The 17,592-nt window shown below is 46.0% G+C and overlaps 1 protein-coding gene across 1 annotated transcript in view; it reads left to right on the top strand.

The window, feature by feature from the left end:
• Window positions 1–17,592, top strand: part of TMTC1 (transmembrane O-mannosyltransferase targeting cadherins 1) — a 361,323-nt gene that overhangs the window by 31,977 nt on the left and 311,754 nt on the right. The window contains exons 3-4 of the mRNA XM_029058287.2: window positions 9,604–9,677; window positions 10,465–10,641. Of these exons, the coding sequence (XP_028914120.2) occupies window positions 9,604–9,677; window positions 10,465–10,641 (251 nt within the window). The remainder of the gene's footprint in view (window positions 1–9,603; window positions 9,678–10,464; window positions 10,642–17,592) is intronic.

The following is a 17,592-nucleotide window of genomic DNA, read 5'->3' as shown; positions in this document are numbered from 1 at the left end:
GGCCTCAGTTCCTTCATCTGTAAAATGGGAATTGAAACTGCGAGCCCCTCGTGGATCAGGGGCTGTGTCCACCCTGATTTATTTGTATCCACCCCAGCACTTAGTACAGTGCCTGGTATATAGTAGGCACTTAACAAATTCCACAATTATTATTATTATTATTATTACTGTCTAGGATACCATTTTATAGCAGTGCTGTGATAATTATAAAGCTGGACTACTGCTTGATCAAAAAATGCAGAACTTGAAAATGAGGCGCAGTCTGGCTTAAGTATTATAACCTGCAAGCAACTGAGGCTTTAGGATCAGCCTCCTGAAGTGTTTGGATGTGTTTTCTTAGGCAGTTTCTTAAAAACTCATTGTGGGCAGGGAATATGTCTCTCTATTGCCATAGTATGCTCTCCCAAGTGCTTAATTCAGTGATTTGCACAGAGTAAGTGCTCAATAACTATGACCGAATGAATGAAGAAATTGTTTGAAGGGTAGCCTACAGTCTAGTAATCTACTTAGAGAAGCTGCATGGTGTAGTGGTTAGAGCTGGGGCCTGGGAGTCAGAAGATCACGAGTTCTAATCCCGGATCTGGCACTTTTCTGCTGTGACCCTGGGCAAGTCACTTCACTTCTCTGGGCCCCAGTTCCCTCATCTGGAAAATGAGGATTGAGACTGTGAGCCCAGTGTGGAACAAGGACTATGTCCAACCTGATAAACCTGTATCTACACCTGTGCTAAGTACGGTCTGGCCCATATTGAGCACTGAACAAATACCACAGTTAGAGAAGCACCTTGGCTTAGTAGATAGAACATGGGGCTGGGAGTCAGAAGGACCTGGGCTCAAATCCTGGCTCCACCACATGCCTGCTGTGTGACCTTGGGTAAGTCACTTCACTTCTCTGAGCCTCAGTTCCCTCATCTGTAAAATGGGGATTAAGAGTGTGAGCCCTATGTGGGACAGGGACTGCGTCCATCTTGATGAACTCGTATCTACCCCAGTGCTTCCAACAGTGCCTGGCACATAGTAAGGCTTTAACAAGTACCAGTATTGTTAATTATCATTATTATTATTATTACTTTTTGGTCTGAATCCCGAAAGGATCCTACATGCACCCAAACACATCTCGGTTTAGCAATTGGAGCAATCGATAGGGACAGTTTTTCTCTATGAAGAAGACCTAAAGACTGGCACCAGCAATGCAAAACAGGGATTGTAAAATTATGAGAAGTTAGTGCGGGGTAGGCAAGATCCTGTCCACTATCCCGCCTCTGCCACTTGTCAGCTGTGTGAATGTGGGCAAGTCACTTAACTTCTCTGTGCCTCAGTTACCTCATCTGTAAAATGGGGATTAAGACTGTGAGCCTCACGTGGGACAACCTGATTACCCTGTAATAATAATAATAATAATAATAATGTTGGTATTTGTTAAGCGCTTACTATGTGCCGAGCACTGTTCTAAGCGCTGGGGTAGACATAGGGGAATTAGGTTGTCCCACGTGGGGCTCACAGTCTTAATCCCCATTTTACAGATGAGGGAACGGAGGCACAGAGAAGTTAAGTGACTTGCCCACAGTCACACAGCCGACAAGTGGCAGAGCTGGGATTCGAACTCATGAGCCCTGACTCCAAAGCCCATGCTCTTTCCACTGAGCCACGCTGCTTCTATCTACCCCAGCGCTTAGAACAGTGCTCTGCACATAGTAAGCACTTAACAAATACCAACATTATTATTAATCCATTTCTTTTAGCTCAAAGTCCTTATCCAGGCTGCTGGCTTCTACTCGGGTACGAGCCAGCCATGGATGCATATAGCAGCACCCCCCTTTCTCGGCCCTCTCCCCAAACCTTGCCCCCGTGTCCCCAAGAACAGAGAGGCAGGGGCCGATTGAAGATGTCTGCAGTTGCCTCAGACCTGCTGAAGCCTGCAGTATCCACATTTATTTGCTTTAAATCCCCTTTTCCTTCCCCCACCTTCCTACTCTCACCGTGACTGGGGAAGCCAGACTGAGAAGGAGCATGGTCTAGTGGAAAGAGCCCGGGCCTGCGAGTCACAGGACCTGGGTTCTCATCCCGACTTCGCCCCTGGTTGCTGTGTGACCTTGGGCAAATCACTTCACTTCTCTGGGCCTCAGTTACCTCATCTCTAAAATGGGGATTTAGACAGTGGGATGGGGACAGTGTCCAACCAAATTTTCATGTATCTACCCCAGCACTTAGTATAGTCCCTGGGACATAGTATATAACTGTATATATCTGTAATTTATTTATCTATATTAATCTCTGCTCCCCTAGACTATGAGCTCATTATGGGCAGGAATGTATATGTTGTGCTCTCCCAAGTGCTTAGTATAGTGCTTTGCAGACAGAAGCGCTCAATAAATATGACTGAATGAATGAATAGCATAGCAAATGATTACCAGATACCACAGAAAAAACCAGGTCAGAAAACAGCCGCCATAAGGAACAGGAAGGCAGCTTCAAAGCAGAGAGAAGGGAAGAGGGAGAAAGAGGTGGAATCTGAGGGGAGGAAACAAATGGGAGTCAAGGTGAGAGGAGAAACTAGAAAAAGAGAAAGTTAGAATAGTGCATCAGATGCATCAGGCTCCAGTCTCTAGACTGGAAGCTTGTCGTGGGCAGGGAATATGTTTGATATATTGTACTCTCCCAAGCACTTAGTACAGTGCTCTGCACACAGTAAGCGCTCAATAAATAAATACGATTGAATGAACGAATGAAAGATCGGCAGTTTGAAGCTTTTAGCAATCTCGACTTTGCACAGGAAGAGAGGTAGAGAAGAGTCAGAAGGACCTGTCTGGGTTCCAGTCCCGACTCTGCCACTTGCCTGCAATGTGACCTTGGACAAGTCACTTAACTTCTCTGGGCCTCAGTTACTTCATCTGTAAAGTGGTGAAGAACAGTGACTGTGCCCAACCTGATTATCTTGTATCTACCCCAGCGCTTAGTACAGTGCCTGGCACATAATAAGCACTTAACAAATACTGTGTATCACTTATCCTGTGCCTCCTTGATTAATATATCAGCCTACTTGTTGACCTCCTAGCCCTCTGTCTCTCCCCACTCCAGTCCATACTTCACTCTGCTGCCTGATCATTTTTCTACAAAAACGTTCATGTTACGTTTCCCCACTCCTCAGTGAACCTTAAGTGGTTGCTTATCCACCGCTGCATCAAATAGAAACTCCTCACCATCGCCTTTAAAGCCCTCAATCTCCCTTGCCCCCTCTGATCTCACTTGGCTACTCTCCTACATCAACCCAGCCTGGACACTTCGCTCCTTTAATGCCAGCCTTCTCACTGTTCCTTGATCTCGTCTATCTCACTGCCAGCCCCTTGCCCATGTCCTGCCTCTGGCCTGGATCGCCCTCCCTCCTCACATCCGACAATTACTCTCTCCACCTGCAAAGCCTTATTGAAGGCCCATCTCCTCTAAGAGGCCTTCCCTGACTAAGCCCTCTATTCCTTGTCTTCCACCCTTCTGCATCACCGTGACCTGCTCCCTTTATTCATCCCCCCTCCCAGCCCCACAGCACTTTTGTCATATCTGTCATTTATTTCTATTAATGTCTGTTCTCCCCCTCTAGACTGTAAGCTCACTGTGGGCAGGGAACATGTCTGTTATATTGTTTATATGATAATCTCCCAAGGGCTTATTACAGTGCTCTGCATAAAGTAAGCGCTCAATAAATACGATTGGCTGACCATTTTAAAAAAATGCCATTTATTGGAATCCCTCCCCATTTTGTTTGGGTTGCCCAGTTTTCTGGATGAATGCCTTCTCTTTCTCACTCTCACCCCTTGTTCAAAATTTGCTTTCTCCAAGACTTTACTGTCCTTAGTAGGAGGGAGAATAAGAAATGGAAATAAAACCATATTTAAAATATTCAGACTTTTTGTCCCTTTTAGGCTGGCCTTTGCATTGGGTCTGAATTAGAGGGATTTTGCTAAAGAGGAAAAGAATAAGCTATTTCTTATTTCTACTAGGCATCCTAATAAAAGTTTCCTATATTATCATCTTATTTGAGAGACTCAGCTAAGCTTTAGGAGGGACATTAAATTTATTTTGGTATAGAGCAGAATTTAGATGTTTGAAGAAAATGCCCAAGCACTTCAGGTAACTAAAGTATGTTGTCTTAAAATAGCAGAAACTTCAAAGAAGCCCCATTAAAATTAATCTTTTGAAAGTTTTTTTGTTAGGTGATTGAATGGTCATAAACTATTCTTGGGTCCCATCAAATATTTGGAGGAGAAGGAGAGAAGGAAATGAAGCAGCATGGCCTATTGGAAAGAGACCGGGTCTGGGAGTCAGAGGACCTGGGTTCTAATCATTGTTCTGCTAACTTTCCTGCTCTGTCACCTTGGGCAAGTCATTTAACTTCTCTGTGCCGCAGTTTCCTCACGTGCAAAATGAGGATTCATCACCTGTTCTCCCTCTAAACTGTGAGCCCCTATGGGACCTGATGATCTTGTATCTCCCCCAGATCTTTAGTACAGTGCTTGGTATATAGTAAGCATTTAACAAATACCACGATTATTATTATTATTATGGGGGGAGCCAGTGGGAGAAGTGGTTTGGAAAGCTGATAGAGCAGGAGGGGCAGGAAGACACAACCTCTATCCTCTTGGGGTCCATAAAGCTAGCTCCAGTTCTCTCTAAAGTACACAAATTCAGTTCCACTTCCTTCCCTCCTCCACATAATTTCCATGGCTTTTATGTCCCTCATCTCTGCACCCTGAATTTGCCCATCTGTTTCTCTGGATCCCTTCTGGCAACTCCTTTTCCCTTTCCCTTCCCCTTTGCCTTCTCATTCCCCTTTCCCTTTCCTTCTTGTTTTCTCTCATCTTCTCTCACCTTCTCTTACCTTTCCTTCCCTTCTCATCTTCCCTTCTCTCCCTTCCCCTCCTCTTCTTTCTCCACCCCTCTCCTCTCCTCCCCTTTTCTCCTCTTTTAACTTGTGTATTTATTTAACGGGGTCAGTTCTTATGGGCTCCAGTTGCTACTGGTGTCCCATCGCCTCAGGCTTGAAGCCCCAGGAAGGGACCAAGGTGGTGGGATGGGCAGGATCCCAGATAAAACTCCAAAATATTGCACTTGGATTGGCTCCCTTTGTTTACTCCTCCCGCTGCCCCAGGCAGTCATTCATATATCCTGAGTGCTTATCAATAATGATGGCATTTGTTAAGCGCTTACTATGTGCCAAGCACTGTTCTAAGCACTGGGGGATCATATTGTCCCATGTGGGGCTCACAGTCTTAATTCCCATTTTACAGATGAGGTAACTGAGGCACAGAGAAATTAATTGAGAGCAGAGCACTGTACTAAGAACTTGGGAGAGTACAGTATAACAATAAACACATTCCCTTCCCACAACGACCTTAGAGTCTAGAGGGAGGGACAGACATTAATATAAATAAATATGAAGTTCCCCACAGCTCTTATGTCCGTATCTGTAATTTAGTGATTTATGTTCATGTCTGTCTTTCGTTCATTCATTCATTGAATAGTATTTATGGAGCGCTTACTATGTGCAGAGCACTGTACTAAGCGCTTGGAATGAACAAGTCGGCAACAGATACAGTCCCTGCCGTTTGACGGGCTTACGGTCTAATCAGGGGAGACAGGCTGAAAAGAACAATGGCAATAAATAGAGTCAAGGGGAAGAACATCTCTTAAAAACCAAGGCAACTAAATAGAATCAGGGTGATGTACATCTCCTTAAACAAAATAAACAAAATAAATAGGGTGGTAAAGATATATACAGTCGAGTGGACGAGTACAGTGCTGAGGCGGTGGGATGGGAGAGGGGGAGGAGCAGAGGGAAAGGGGGAGAAGAGGGTTTGGCTGCGGAGAGGTGAAGGGGGGGTAGAGGGAGCAGAGGGAAAAAGGGGGGAGCTCAGTCTGGGAAGGCCACTTGGAGGAGGTGAGTTTTAAGTAGGGAAAACTTAAGTGAGTTTTAAGTAGTTTTAAGTACAGTCTTCTAGACTGTAAGCTCCTCGAGAGCAGGGAATAATAATGTTGGTATTTGTTAAGCGCTTACTGTGTGCAGAGCACTGTTCTAAGCGCTGGGGTAGATGCAGGGTAATCAGGTTGTCCCATGTGAGGCTCACAGTCTTCATCCCCGGTTTACAGATGAGGTAACTGAGGCACAGAGAAGTTAAGTGACTTCTCCACAGCCACACAGCTGGCAAGTGGTGGAGCCGGGATTCGAACCCAGGACCTCTAACTCCCAAGCCCGAGCTCTTTCCACTGAGCCACGCTGCTGTAATAATAATGATGGTATTTGTTAAGCGCTTACAATTTGCAAAGCACTGTTCTAAACGCATAATGTACTCTCCCAAATGCTTAGTATAGTGTTCTTCACAAAGTAAGCACCCAATCAATAGGATTGATTGATTGATTGAAGTATTTGGAGCTGTTACAAAAAAGAAGTTGAAAGAATAGAAATAGGGTGGTGGCTGGAAGGGTTTGGAAAGCCAAGGACTGGGCTAGGGGGTCGGGAGGAGGAATCATCAAAGATGCCAAGTTTACTCTCCTGTGGAAACCTGAAAGCATTTATTCATTCACTCAACCGTATTCATTGAGCGCTTACTGTGTACAGAGCACTGTACTAAGCCTTGGGAGAGTTCACTATAACAATAAACAGACACAGTCCCTGCCCACAGTAAGAAGCAGTCACAGAGCTGATTTGGAATGCCAAATGAGCCAGTCCTGGGAAATGATAATAATAATTATGGTATTTGTTAAGTGCTTACTGTGTGTCGGGCACTGTACTAAGCACTGGGATGGATACAAGCAAATTGGGTTGGACACAGTCCTTATCCCACATGGGGCTCACAGTCTTAATTCCCATTTTACAGGTGAGGTAACTGAGGCCCAGAGAAGTGAAGTGATTTGCCCAGGGTCACACAGCAGACAAGTGGTGGAGCCAGGATTAGAATCCAGGTCCTTCTGACTTCCAGGCCCTTGTTCTATCCACTAGGCCACAGTGCCTCTCTCTGGAACTCTAGAGAGGGAAGAGGAGAGGGAGGAGGGACATGTGAGAGACCTTGTGCTGAGAGCCTTGGCCCTGCTCCCTACTCCCGGGTCCCGATTATCTACCCTCTGGCCCCATGGAACTAGCTCTCTCACTGGACTGTCTGCTTCTCCTTGTGGGCAGCGTGGCTCAGTGAAAGGAGCCTGGGCTTCGGAGTCAGAGGTCATGAGTTCGACTCCCGGCTCTGCCACTTGTCAGCTGTGTGACAGTGGACAAATCACTTGACTTCTCTGTGCCTCAGTTCCCTCATCTGTAAAATGGGGATTAACTGTGAGCCTCACGTGGGATGACCTGATTACCCTGTATCTCCCCCAGCACTTAGAACAGTGCTCTGTACACAGTAAGCGCTTAACAGATACCAAAATTATTATTATTATTATTATTATTTATTGAGCACTTACTCTTTGCAAAGCACTGCACTTAGCCCTTGGGAAGATTTGGTAGAGACATTCCTTGCCCACAAGGAGCCCATGATTAATCAATTGGGATATATTGAGCGCTTAATGTATGCAGAGCACCGTACTAAGCGCTTAGAAGAATACAGTACAATAGAGTTGGTAGACAGGTTCCCTGCCCACAAGGAGCTTCCAGGCTAGAAGGAGTAATAATAATAATGATGATAAATAATAATAATAGCGTTTGTTAATACTTACAATGTGCCAGGCACTCTACTAAGCGCTGCGGTAGATGAAAGAGCACGGGCTTTGGAGTCAGAGGTCATGGGTTCAAATCCCGGCTCGGCCACTTGTCAGCTGTGTGACTTTGGGCAAGTCACTTAACTTCTCGGTGCCTCAGTTCCCTCATCTGTAAAATGGGGATGAAGACTGTGACCCCCCCCCCCACGTGGGACAACCTGATTCCCCTGTGTCTACCCCAGCGCTTAGAACAGTGCTCGGCACATAGTAAGCGCTTAACAAATACCAACATTATTATTATTATTACCAGCAAATCAGGTTGGACACAGACTGTCCCCTATAAGGGGCTCATAATCTTAATCCCCATTTTACAGATGAGGTCTCTGAGGCCCAGAGAAGGGAATTGAACTGCCCAAGATCACATAGTAGACACGTGGTGGAGCTGGGATTAGAACCCATGTCCTTCCGACTCCGGTGCTCTATCCATTAGACCAGCAGGATGGATGTCGATTGGACAGAAATGACGGGTCAGAAGTATCTATTGACCAGCCGTCATTCTTGCGGCAGTCAGAAAGCAGATAAACTTTCCAGAAAACCCTCCTAAACTGTCAATTCATCCCTCCTGTTGGTTATTTGGATCATTTTTTTTAAGGACAGCTTTGAAGACATGCTATTAAGCATCTGCTTGGATTTTTTCTTCCAGAAGGATCCTTTAATGATAATAATAATAATAGCTGTAATAATTGGAGTATTTAAGTGCTTACTATGTGCCAGGCACTGTTCTAAGCTCTGGGGTAGATACAATAATAATGGTGGTATTTGTTAAGCGCTTACTATGTGCAAAGCACTGTTCTAAGCGCTGGGGGGATACAAGATGATCAGGTTGTCCCACGTGGGGCTCACAGTTTTCATCCCCATTTTACAGATGAGGTAACTGAGGCACAGAGAAGTTAAGTGACTTGCCCAAAGTCACACAGCTGACAAGCGGCAGAGTCGGGATTCAAACCCATGACCTCTGACTCCCAAGCCCGCGCTCTTTCCACTGAGCCACGCTGCTTCTCGAGAAGTGGGTGGACACAATCCCTGTCCCACATAGGACTCACAGTCTTAAACCCATCTTCCAGGTGAGGGAACTGAGGCCCATTTGCCAGATGAGGGAACTGAGGCTCAGAGAAGTGACGTAACTTGCCCCCGGTCACGCACAGATGAGCAGCGGAGCCAGGGTTAGAGACCAGGTCCTTCCGACTCCCGGGCCCGTGTTCTTATCCACTAGGCCACGCTGCTTCTCGTCGTCAAATGGGTGACTTCAGGGCATATTGCAGACCAGTATCAGTTTCATTCATTCAATAGTATTTATTGAGCGCATACTATGTGCAGAGCACTGTACTAAGCACTTGGGATGTACAAATCGGTAACAGAGACAGTCCCTGCCGTTTGACGGGCTTACAGTCTAATCGGGGGAGTCGGACAGACAAGAACAATGGCAATAAATAGAATCAAGGGGAAGAACATCTCATTAAAACAATAGCAAATAGTTTGTGGTAGCAAGAGAAGTTTTCCTTTGGAATGCACTTTTTTCACTGGGGCAGCAGCATGGCTCAGTGGAAAAAGCCTGGGCTTCAGAGTCAGAGGTCATGGGTTCGACTCCCGGCTCTGCCACTTGTCAGCTGGGTGACTGTGGGCAAGTCACTTAACTTCTCTGTGCCTCAGTTCCCTCATCTGTAAAATGGGGATTCACTGTGAGCCTCACGTGGGACGACCTGATTACCCTGTATCCCCCCCAGTGCTTAGAACAGTGCTCTGCACATAGTAAGCGCTTAACAAATACCAACATTATTATCCTGAAGCAATGAAGTCTGCGGTGGCATATTTTGGGGGCATTTGGGGAATGCGTCTTCCCTAACCTGAGCTTTCCTTTTCTCAGGTGACCGGTATCGTAGGCAGAGCAGATGTCTTAGCCTGTTTGCTCTTTCTGTTGGCCTTTCTCTCCTATCACAGGTATGGAACTTACGACATTTTCTTCCCCTTAGTCCCCAGCCTCTCTTCTGGCTGCCTAACAAATCATCAAAACCTCAACACCTGAAAGTAGGTGAAGCATTAACGAATCAATCATCTCACATTCGTTTATGGTGCTCGTTTTGGAAGCAGCAAGTGTAGTGGCTGGAGCACGGGCCTGAGTATCAGAAGGTCCTGGGTTCGTATGCCGGCTCTGCCGCTCGTCTGCTGTGTGACCTTAGGCAAGTCAGTTCACTTCTCTGGGCCTCAGTTCCCTCATCTGGAAAATGGGGATGGAGACTGGGAGCCCCATGTGGGACTGGGCCTGTGTCCAACATGATTTGCTTGTATCCACCCCAGCGCTTAGTACAGTCCCTCGCACGAAGTAAGCTGTTAAATATCACAGTTATAATTATTGCTATTATTGTTAAGCATTTACTGGGTGCCAAGCACTGTTCTAATTTCTAGGGTAGATAGAAGATAAGCGGGTTGGATTCAGGGTACAGTGAGCAAGCTTGGACTAGAGTGAAGTGTGTGGGCTGGGCTGTAATGGGAGATCAGCGAGATGAGATAGGAGGGAGAAAACTGATTTAAAGTGATAGTTTGGAGTTTGTGTTTGATGTGGAGGTTCTTGAGGAGTGGGTACATGTGGACTCAAGGTTTGTCAAAATCAATAAATATACCTGAGAACCAAGGAAGTTTTGAATCTTTTTTGAATAAATTTGCCAGAGAGTTGATTGGGACCCAGGCAGTGTCTTCTTAATTACTGAATCTCAAATTTCTGTTTCAGGAGCGTGGACAAGTTTTGCACTGGGGAGAATTTCCCTCCCACTGTCTCTCCTTTCTTCTTGCTGCTCAGTTTGTTTCTGGGCACTTGCGCAATGCTGGTGAAAGAAACTGGGATCACAGTGTTTGGAGTGTGTTTGGTGTATGATCTCTTCTTCCTGTCCTTCAACAAGGCGAAATTGTAAGTCGTTTTTGAAGTTGTCCTTGGTTTATTTAGACTTTATGCTCCGTATCTTATTTTATTTTTGTATTGCACTCCCCCAAGTACAGTCCTCTGCAATCAACCGATCGTTTTTATTGAGCGCTTACATGTGCAAAGCACTGTACTAAGCACTTGGGAGAGAGCAGCATAACAGAGTTGGTAAACGCATTCCCTGCCCAGTACGAGCTTAGAGTCTGCAGGGACACAGTGAAGTGCTCATTAAATGCTACTGATTGATCGACGTGTACAGGAAACAGCGGGGCCTAGTGGTGTCAAGAGGATCTGGGTTCTAATCCCGGCTCTGCCAATTGTCTGCCGTGTGACCTTGGGCAAATCACTTCACTTCTCTGGGCCTCAGTTACCTTATCTGCAAAAGGGGGGTTGAGACTGTGAGCCCCATGTGGATAGGGACTGTGTCCAACCCAGTTTACTTGTTTCTACTCCATTGCTTAGTACTGTGCTTGGCACATATTAAGTACTTGACAAATGCCACCATTATTATATGCATTCTTTTTGACAGTAGAATAAATTGTGTCTTGGGCTTATTTTGTAAAAAGAACCATTTTGGTTCAATACTGGGATTCAGATTAATATTTAGCTATTTCTCTGAACTCTCCCTCAGGCAGATTGCTTCCAATAAAGTCTGTAACGAGAGTGGCTAACTTCCTTAGAGAACTCATTCACTCCCATGCCTTCAACTACCATCTCTATGCAGATAATTCCCACATAAAATAATTTCTGCACATACAAGAAGCAACGTGGCTTAGTGGCAAGAGCCCGGGCTTGGGAGTCAGAGGACGTGGGTTCTAATCCCGGATCTACCACTTGACTGCTGTGTGACCTTGGGCAAGTCACTTCACTTCTCTGTACCTCAGATCCCTCATCTGTAAAGTGGGGATTAAGACTTTGAGCCCCATGTGACACAACCTGGTTACTTTGTATCTACCCCAGTGTTTAGAATAGTGGTTGGCACGTAGTAAGTGCTTAACAAATACCATCATCATCATTATTATTATTGCTATCTGCATCTCCAGCCCTGATCTCTCTCCCTCTCTGCAGTCTCACATTGCCTCTTGATATCTTCAAGATACCTCTACTTGGATATCCTCCCATCACCTCAATCTTAACATATCCAAAACAGAGCTCCTTATCTTTGCGCCCAAACCCTGTCCTCTCCCTGACTTTCCCATCACTGGAGGCAGAACCACCACCCTTCCAGTCTCACAAGCCTGTAACCTTGGCATTATCCTTGGCTCTTCTCTCTCATTCAACCCACATATTCATTCTATCACTAAATCCTGTCAGTTCAACTTTCTCAATATTGCTAAAATCCGTCCTTTCGTCTCCATCCAAAGAGCTACTACATTAATCCAAACTCTTATCCTGTCCTGCCTTGATTATTCTCTCAGCCTTCTTACCGACCTCCCTACCTTCTATCTCTTCCCTCTCCAGTCCATACTTCACTCTGCTGCCCGGATCATTTTTCTTCAAAAACGTTCAGTCCATGTTTCCCCGCTCTTCAAGAACCTCCAGTGGTTTCCCATCCACCTCCGCATCAAACAGAAACTCCTCACTATAGACTTTAAAGCAGTCAGTCCTTGCCTCCTCCTACCTCACCTCGCCTCACTGCTCTTTTACTACAAGTCATGCCACACACTTCACTCCTCTAATGCCAACCTACTCACGGTATCTCGATCTCATCTGTCTCACCACCGTCCTTTTGCCCACATCCTGTCTCTGGCCTGGAACACCCTCCCTCTTCATATCTGACAGACGATTCCTCTCCCCGGCTTCAAAGCCCTATTGAAGGCCCATCTCCTCCAAGTGCCCTTCCCTGATGAAGCCCTCATTTTCTCTTTTCCCACTCCCTTCTGAGTGTCCCTGACTTGCCCCCGTATTCACTCCCCCAGCCTCACAGCACTTATGTAAAGATCTGTAATTATTCATATTAATGTCTATCTCCCCCTCTAGACTGTAAGCTCCTTGTGAGCCCGGAATGTGTCTGTCATATTGTTGTTTGTACCCTTCTAAGTGCTTAGTACAGTACCCTGCACACAGAAAGTGCTCAATAAATACGATTCATTCATTCATTCATTCATTCAATAGTATTTATTGAGTGCTTACTGTGTGCAGAGCACTGTACTAAGCGCTTAGAATGTACAAATCGGAAACAAATAGAGACAGTCCCTGCCCATTGATGGGCTTACAGTCTAAATGGGGGAAACAGAAAGACAAAAACAATAGCAATAAATAGAATCAAGGGGATGAACATCTCATAATCAAGAGGATGAACATCTCATATGATTGGCTGATGGTAGCTCAAAACCTATTAATCAATCAATCAATGTTATTTACTGAGTACTTACTATTCATTCAATTCATTCAGTAGTATTTATGGAGCACTTACTATGTGCAGAGCACTGTACTAAGGGCTTGGAATGTACAATTTGGCAACAGAGAGAGACAATCCCTGCCTAATAACGGGCTCACAGTCTAAACTCGGGAGTCAAACAGCACAGCAAAACAGAACAAAACAAAACAAGCAGTCTGGTGCAGACATCAAGATAAATAGAATCATAGATATATACACATCATTAACAAAATAAATAGAGGAATAAATAATATATATAAATATGCAAAGTGCTGAGGGGAGGGGAGGTGGGAAGAGCAGAGGGCGGGAGGGGGGGAATAGAGAGGGGAGAAGGAGCAGAGGGAAAGGAGGGCCTCAGTGTGGGAAGGCCTCCTGGAGGAGGTGAGCTCTCAGTAGGGCTTCGAAGGGGGGAAGAGAGTTAGTTTGGCAGAAGTGAGGAGGGAGGGCATTCCGGGACAGCGGTAGGACGTGGGTCCGGGGTGGTCGGTGGGACAGGCGCCAATGAGGGACCGTGAGGAGGTGAGTGGCAGAGAAGCGGAGCGTGCGGGCTGGGCTGGAGGAGAGAAGGGAGGTGAGGTAGGAGGGGGAAAGGGGATGGACAGCTTTGAAGACAAGGGTTACAAGGGTGAGGAGTTTTTGTTTCATGCGAAGGTTGATAGGCAACCCCTGGAGGTTTTTGAGGAGGGGAGTGACAGGCCCAGAGTGAAAAGAAAATTGGACTAAGCATTTGGAGAGGACAATAGAGGCAGTAGACACGTTCCCGGAGGACAAGGTTATAATAATAATGATAATGATGATATTTGTTAAGCACTTACTATGTGCCAAGCACTGTTCCTAGCGCTGGGGTAGATACAAGGTCATCAGGTGGTCCCACATGGGGCTCACAGTCTTAATCCTCATTTTACAGATGAGGGAACTGAGACACAGAGAAGTCAAGTGATTTGCCCAAAGTCACAGAGCTGGTAAGCGGCGGAGCTGGGATTAGAACCCATGACCTCTGACTCCCAAGCCCGGGCTCTTTCCACTAAGCCATACTGCTTCTCATGCTGTTATCCATGAGCTCTCCCTGGGTGGTGGACTTTAGCTACCCAACTTGGATCACTGTGGTAATATCATTGTAACTCACTAATAATAATAATGATGGTATTTGTTAAGCACTTACACTGTACAAATCACTGCTCTAAGCACCGGGGAGATGCAAGGTGATCAGGTTGTCCCATGTGGGGCTCACAGTCTTAATCCCCATTTTACAGATGAGGTAACTGAGGTACAGAGAAGTGAAGTGACTTGCCCAAAGTCACACAGCTGACAAGTGGCGGAGTCGGGATTAGAACCCACGGCCTCCGACTCCCAAGCCCGGGCTCTTTCCACTGAGCCATGCGGCTTCTCAATACCCAGGGCTCTGCTCTCTCTTTGGCTTAGCAATTCCATCTGGAAAATCCCTTTCCACATCCTCTCAACCTGGCTTGGAACATCAATCAGTCAATCAATGGTATTTATTCATTCATTCATTCATTCGTATTTATTGAGCGCTTACTATGTGCAGAGCACTGTACTAAGCGCTTGGAATGTACAAATCGGCAACAGATAGAGACGGTCCCTGCCCTTTGACGGGCTCACAGTCTAATCGGGGGAGACGTACAGACGAGAACAATGGCAATAAATAGAGTCGAGGGGAAGAACATCTCGTAAAAACAATGGCAACTAAATAGAATCAAGGCGATGTACATTTCATTAACAAAATAAATAGGGTAATGAAAATATATACAGTGAGCAGATTTATTCAGTGCTTCCTATATGCACAGCACCATACTAAGTGCTTTGGAGAGTACAGTACAACAGAATTAGCAGACGTGTTCCCTACCCATAAGAAGATAACAGTCTAGAGGAGGAGACAGACATTAATGTGAATAAATAAGTAATTTATAGTAATTTAAAGGTGTGTACATATGTGCCGTAGGGTTGGGAGTGGGGCAAAATGAAAATAGAGAGGATAGTGGTGTTGCCTACAGTGATGATTAGACTGTAAGCCCGTCAAAGGGCAGGGACTGTCTCTATCTGTTAACGATTTGTACATTCCAAGCACTTAGTACAGTGCTCTGCACATAGTAACTGCTCAATAAATACTATTGAATGAATGATGTGAATGATGTGGGGAGGATAGGGTTTGTGTGGGAAGATTAGACTTCAATTTTGGACGTGTTCAATTAGACGATGCAGAAGGGAGAGCCAGCTGGGGAAAAGACAGTTTAATCAGAGAAGACCTCTTGGAAGAGGTGTGACCTTAATGCTATGCAGGTGGAGAGAGTGGTGGTCGGTCATATATAATAATGATGGCATTTGTTAAGCGCTTATTATGTACCAAGCACTGTTCTGAGCACCGGAGTTAGGTACGAGGTAATCTGTGAGCCCACGTGGGGTACACAGTCTTAATCCCCATTTTGCAGATGAGGTACCTGAGGCACAGAGAAGTTAAGTGACTTGTCCAGGGACATACAACAAACAAGTGGTGGAGTCGGGATTAGAACCCACGTCCTCTGACTCCCAAGCCTGTGCTCTTGCCACTAAGCCACACTGAGGGGTGAGGGAGTTCCAGTCTAGGGGATGGATGTGGTAAAAGGGTCAGTGGTGAGATAGAGAAGATGGGGGCCCAGTGAGTAAACTGGCGTTAGAGGAGCGGAGTGTGCGGCCTGGGCTGGAGTAGGAGATTAGTGAGGTGAGGTAGGATGGGACGAGCTGACAGCGCTTTAAAGCCAATGGTACGGTGTCGCGGTCTGATGTGGGGTGGATGGGCAGCCATTAAAGATTCTTGAAGAGTGGAGAGACATGGACTGAACGTTTTTGTTGATAAATGATCCGGGCAGCAGAGTGAAGTAGGGATTGGAGTGGGGAGACACAGGAGGCCCGGAGGTTCAGTGAGGAGGCAGATTCTGAGTCAAGACAGGATAGGATGAGTGCTCAGATCAGCATTGTAGCAGTTTGGATGGAGAGGAAAGGGCGGATTTTAGCCATGGTGTGAAAGTAGAACAGACAGGATTTGTTGACAGATTGATGACTCTGTGGGTGGAATGACAGAGATGAATCTGAGGACAACCCTAAGGTTATGCGCTTGTGAGATAGGGAGGATAGTGGTGTTGCCTACAGTGATGGGAAAGATGTGGGGAGGATAGGGTTTGCGTGGGAAGATTAGAGTTCAATTTTAGACGTGTTTAATTTGAAGTTTTGGCAGGACATCCAGAGATGTCATGAAGGCCGGAGGAAATGCGAGATTGCAGGGAAGGGGAGAGGTCGGGGCTGGAGAAGTAGATTTGAGAATCATCTGTACAAAAGTGGTAATTGAAGCCATGGGAGAGAATTTCTCCAGAGGAATGGGGTGTAGAGGGAGAATAGACGGGGACCTAGAACTGAGCCTTGAGGGACCCCCGCAGTTAGGGGATGGGGGGAGAAGGAGCCCACAAAGGAGACTGAGAAGGAGCGTTCAGAGAGCTAGGAGGAGAACCAAGAGAGGACAGTGTCAGTGAATCCAAGGTCACTCAAAGTTTCAAGGAGAAAGGGGTGGTCTACAGGATCAAAGGCGGCTGAGAGGTTTGGGAGGATTAAGGTGGAGTGGAGGCCATTGGATTTGGCAAGAAGAAGATCACTGGAGACCTTTGAGAGGGCAGGTTCTGTGGAGTGAAGGGGACGGAAGCCACATTGGAAGGAGTCAAGGAGAGAATTGGAGGAGAGGAATTTGAGACAGTGGGTGCAGAGGACTCACTCAAGGAGTTTGGAGAGGAATGACTGGGGGAGATGGGGCGATAACTGGAGGGAGCCGTGGGGTCAAGGGACTTTAAAATGGGGACTGAGGCTCAGAGTTCCCCGGGGCACATGGACTGTGTCCAAACCAATTTACTTGTATCCACTTCAGCGCTTAGAACAGTGCCTGGCACATAGTAAGCGCTTAACCAATACCACAATTATTATTATTGTTTTTCACTTAAACACATTCAGCCTAAACTGAACCCACAGAATTTTCCCCTCTCCTCACGTATGTATACCTCCTCTTGTGATTCTCATTCCATAGAGAAACATCCCCTGACAAGTGGTTCTCTCTAAGCCTCCAAACAATCAGTTAATCAATCTGACTTATTGAGAGCTTACTGTGTGCAGAACACTGTACTAAGCCCTTGGGAGCGTACAGTAGAACAGAGTTGGTAGACATGATCCCTGCCCCCAGAGAGCTTGCATTCTAAAGGGAGAGCAGATATTAATATAAATAAATTAGAGATATGCACAGAAGTGCTGGATGGCTGAGGGATATGCACAGAAGTGCTGGATGGCTGAGGGTTGGGTGAGTTCTCGTAGCCACCATCCCAATAACTTTTTGCCCTTCCCTGTTGGGAAAATCTACCCATTAATTGTGTGCATTTAAATAGAACTGGTAAAATTTTGGCCTTTCCTTCTTTTTGGCCTGATAACAGCAGGAATGGTTGAGACATAGGAACAATTTAGACTCCTAAATACATAACTGATAGTTTGAAGGTCTGTAGAATCAGAAGTTTGTCAGTATTCATAAGCCT

The sequence above is a fragment of the Ornithorhynchus anatinus genome, chromosome 2 (genome assembly GCF_004115215.2).
Source record: "Ornithorhynchus anatinus isolate Pmale09 chromosome 2, mOrnAna1.pri.v4, whole genome shotgun sequence".
In the NCBI taxonomy this organism is placed as follows: domain Eukaryota; kingdom Metazoa; phylum Chordata; class Mammalia; order Monotremata; family Ornithorhynchidae; genus Ornithorhynchus; species Ornithorhynchus anatinus.
Note: the sequence above shows the minus strand (reverse complement) of the source record. Positions and strands in the feature narration are given on the sequence as shown.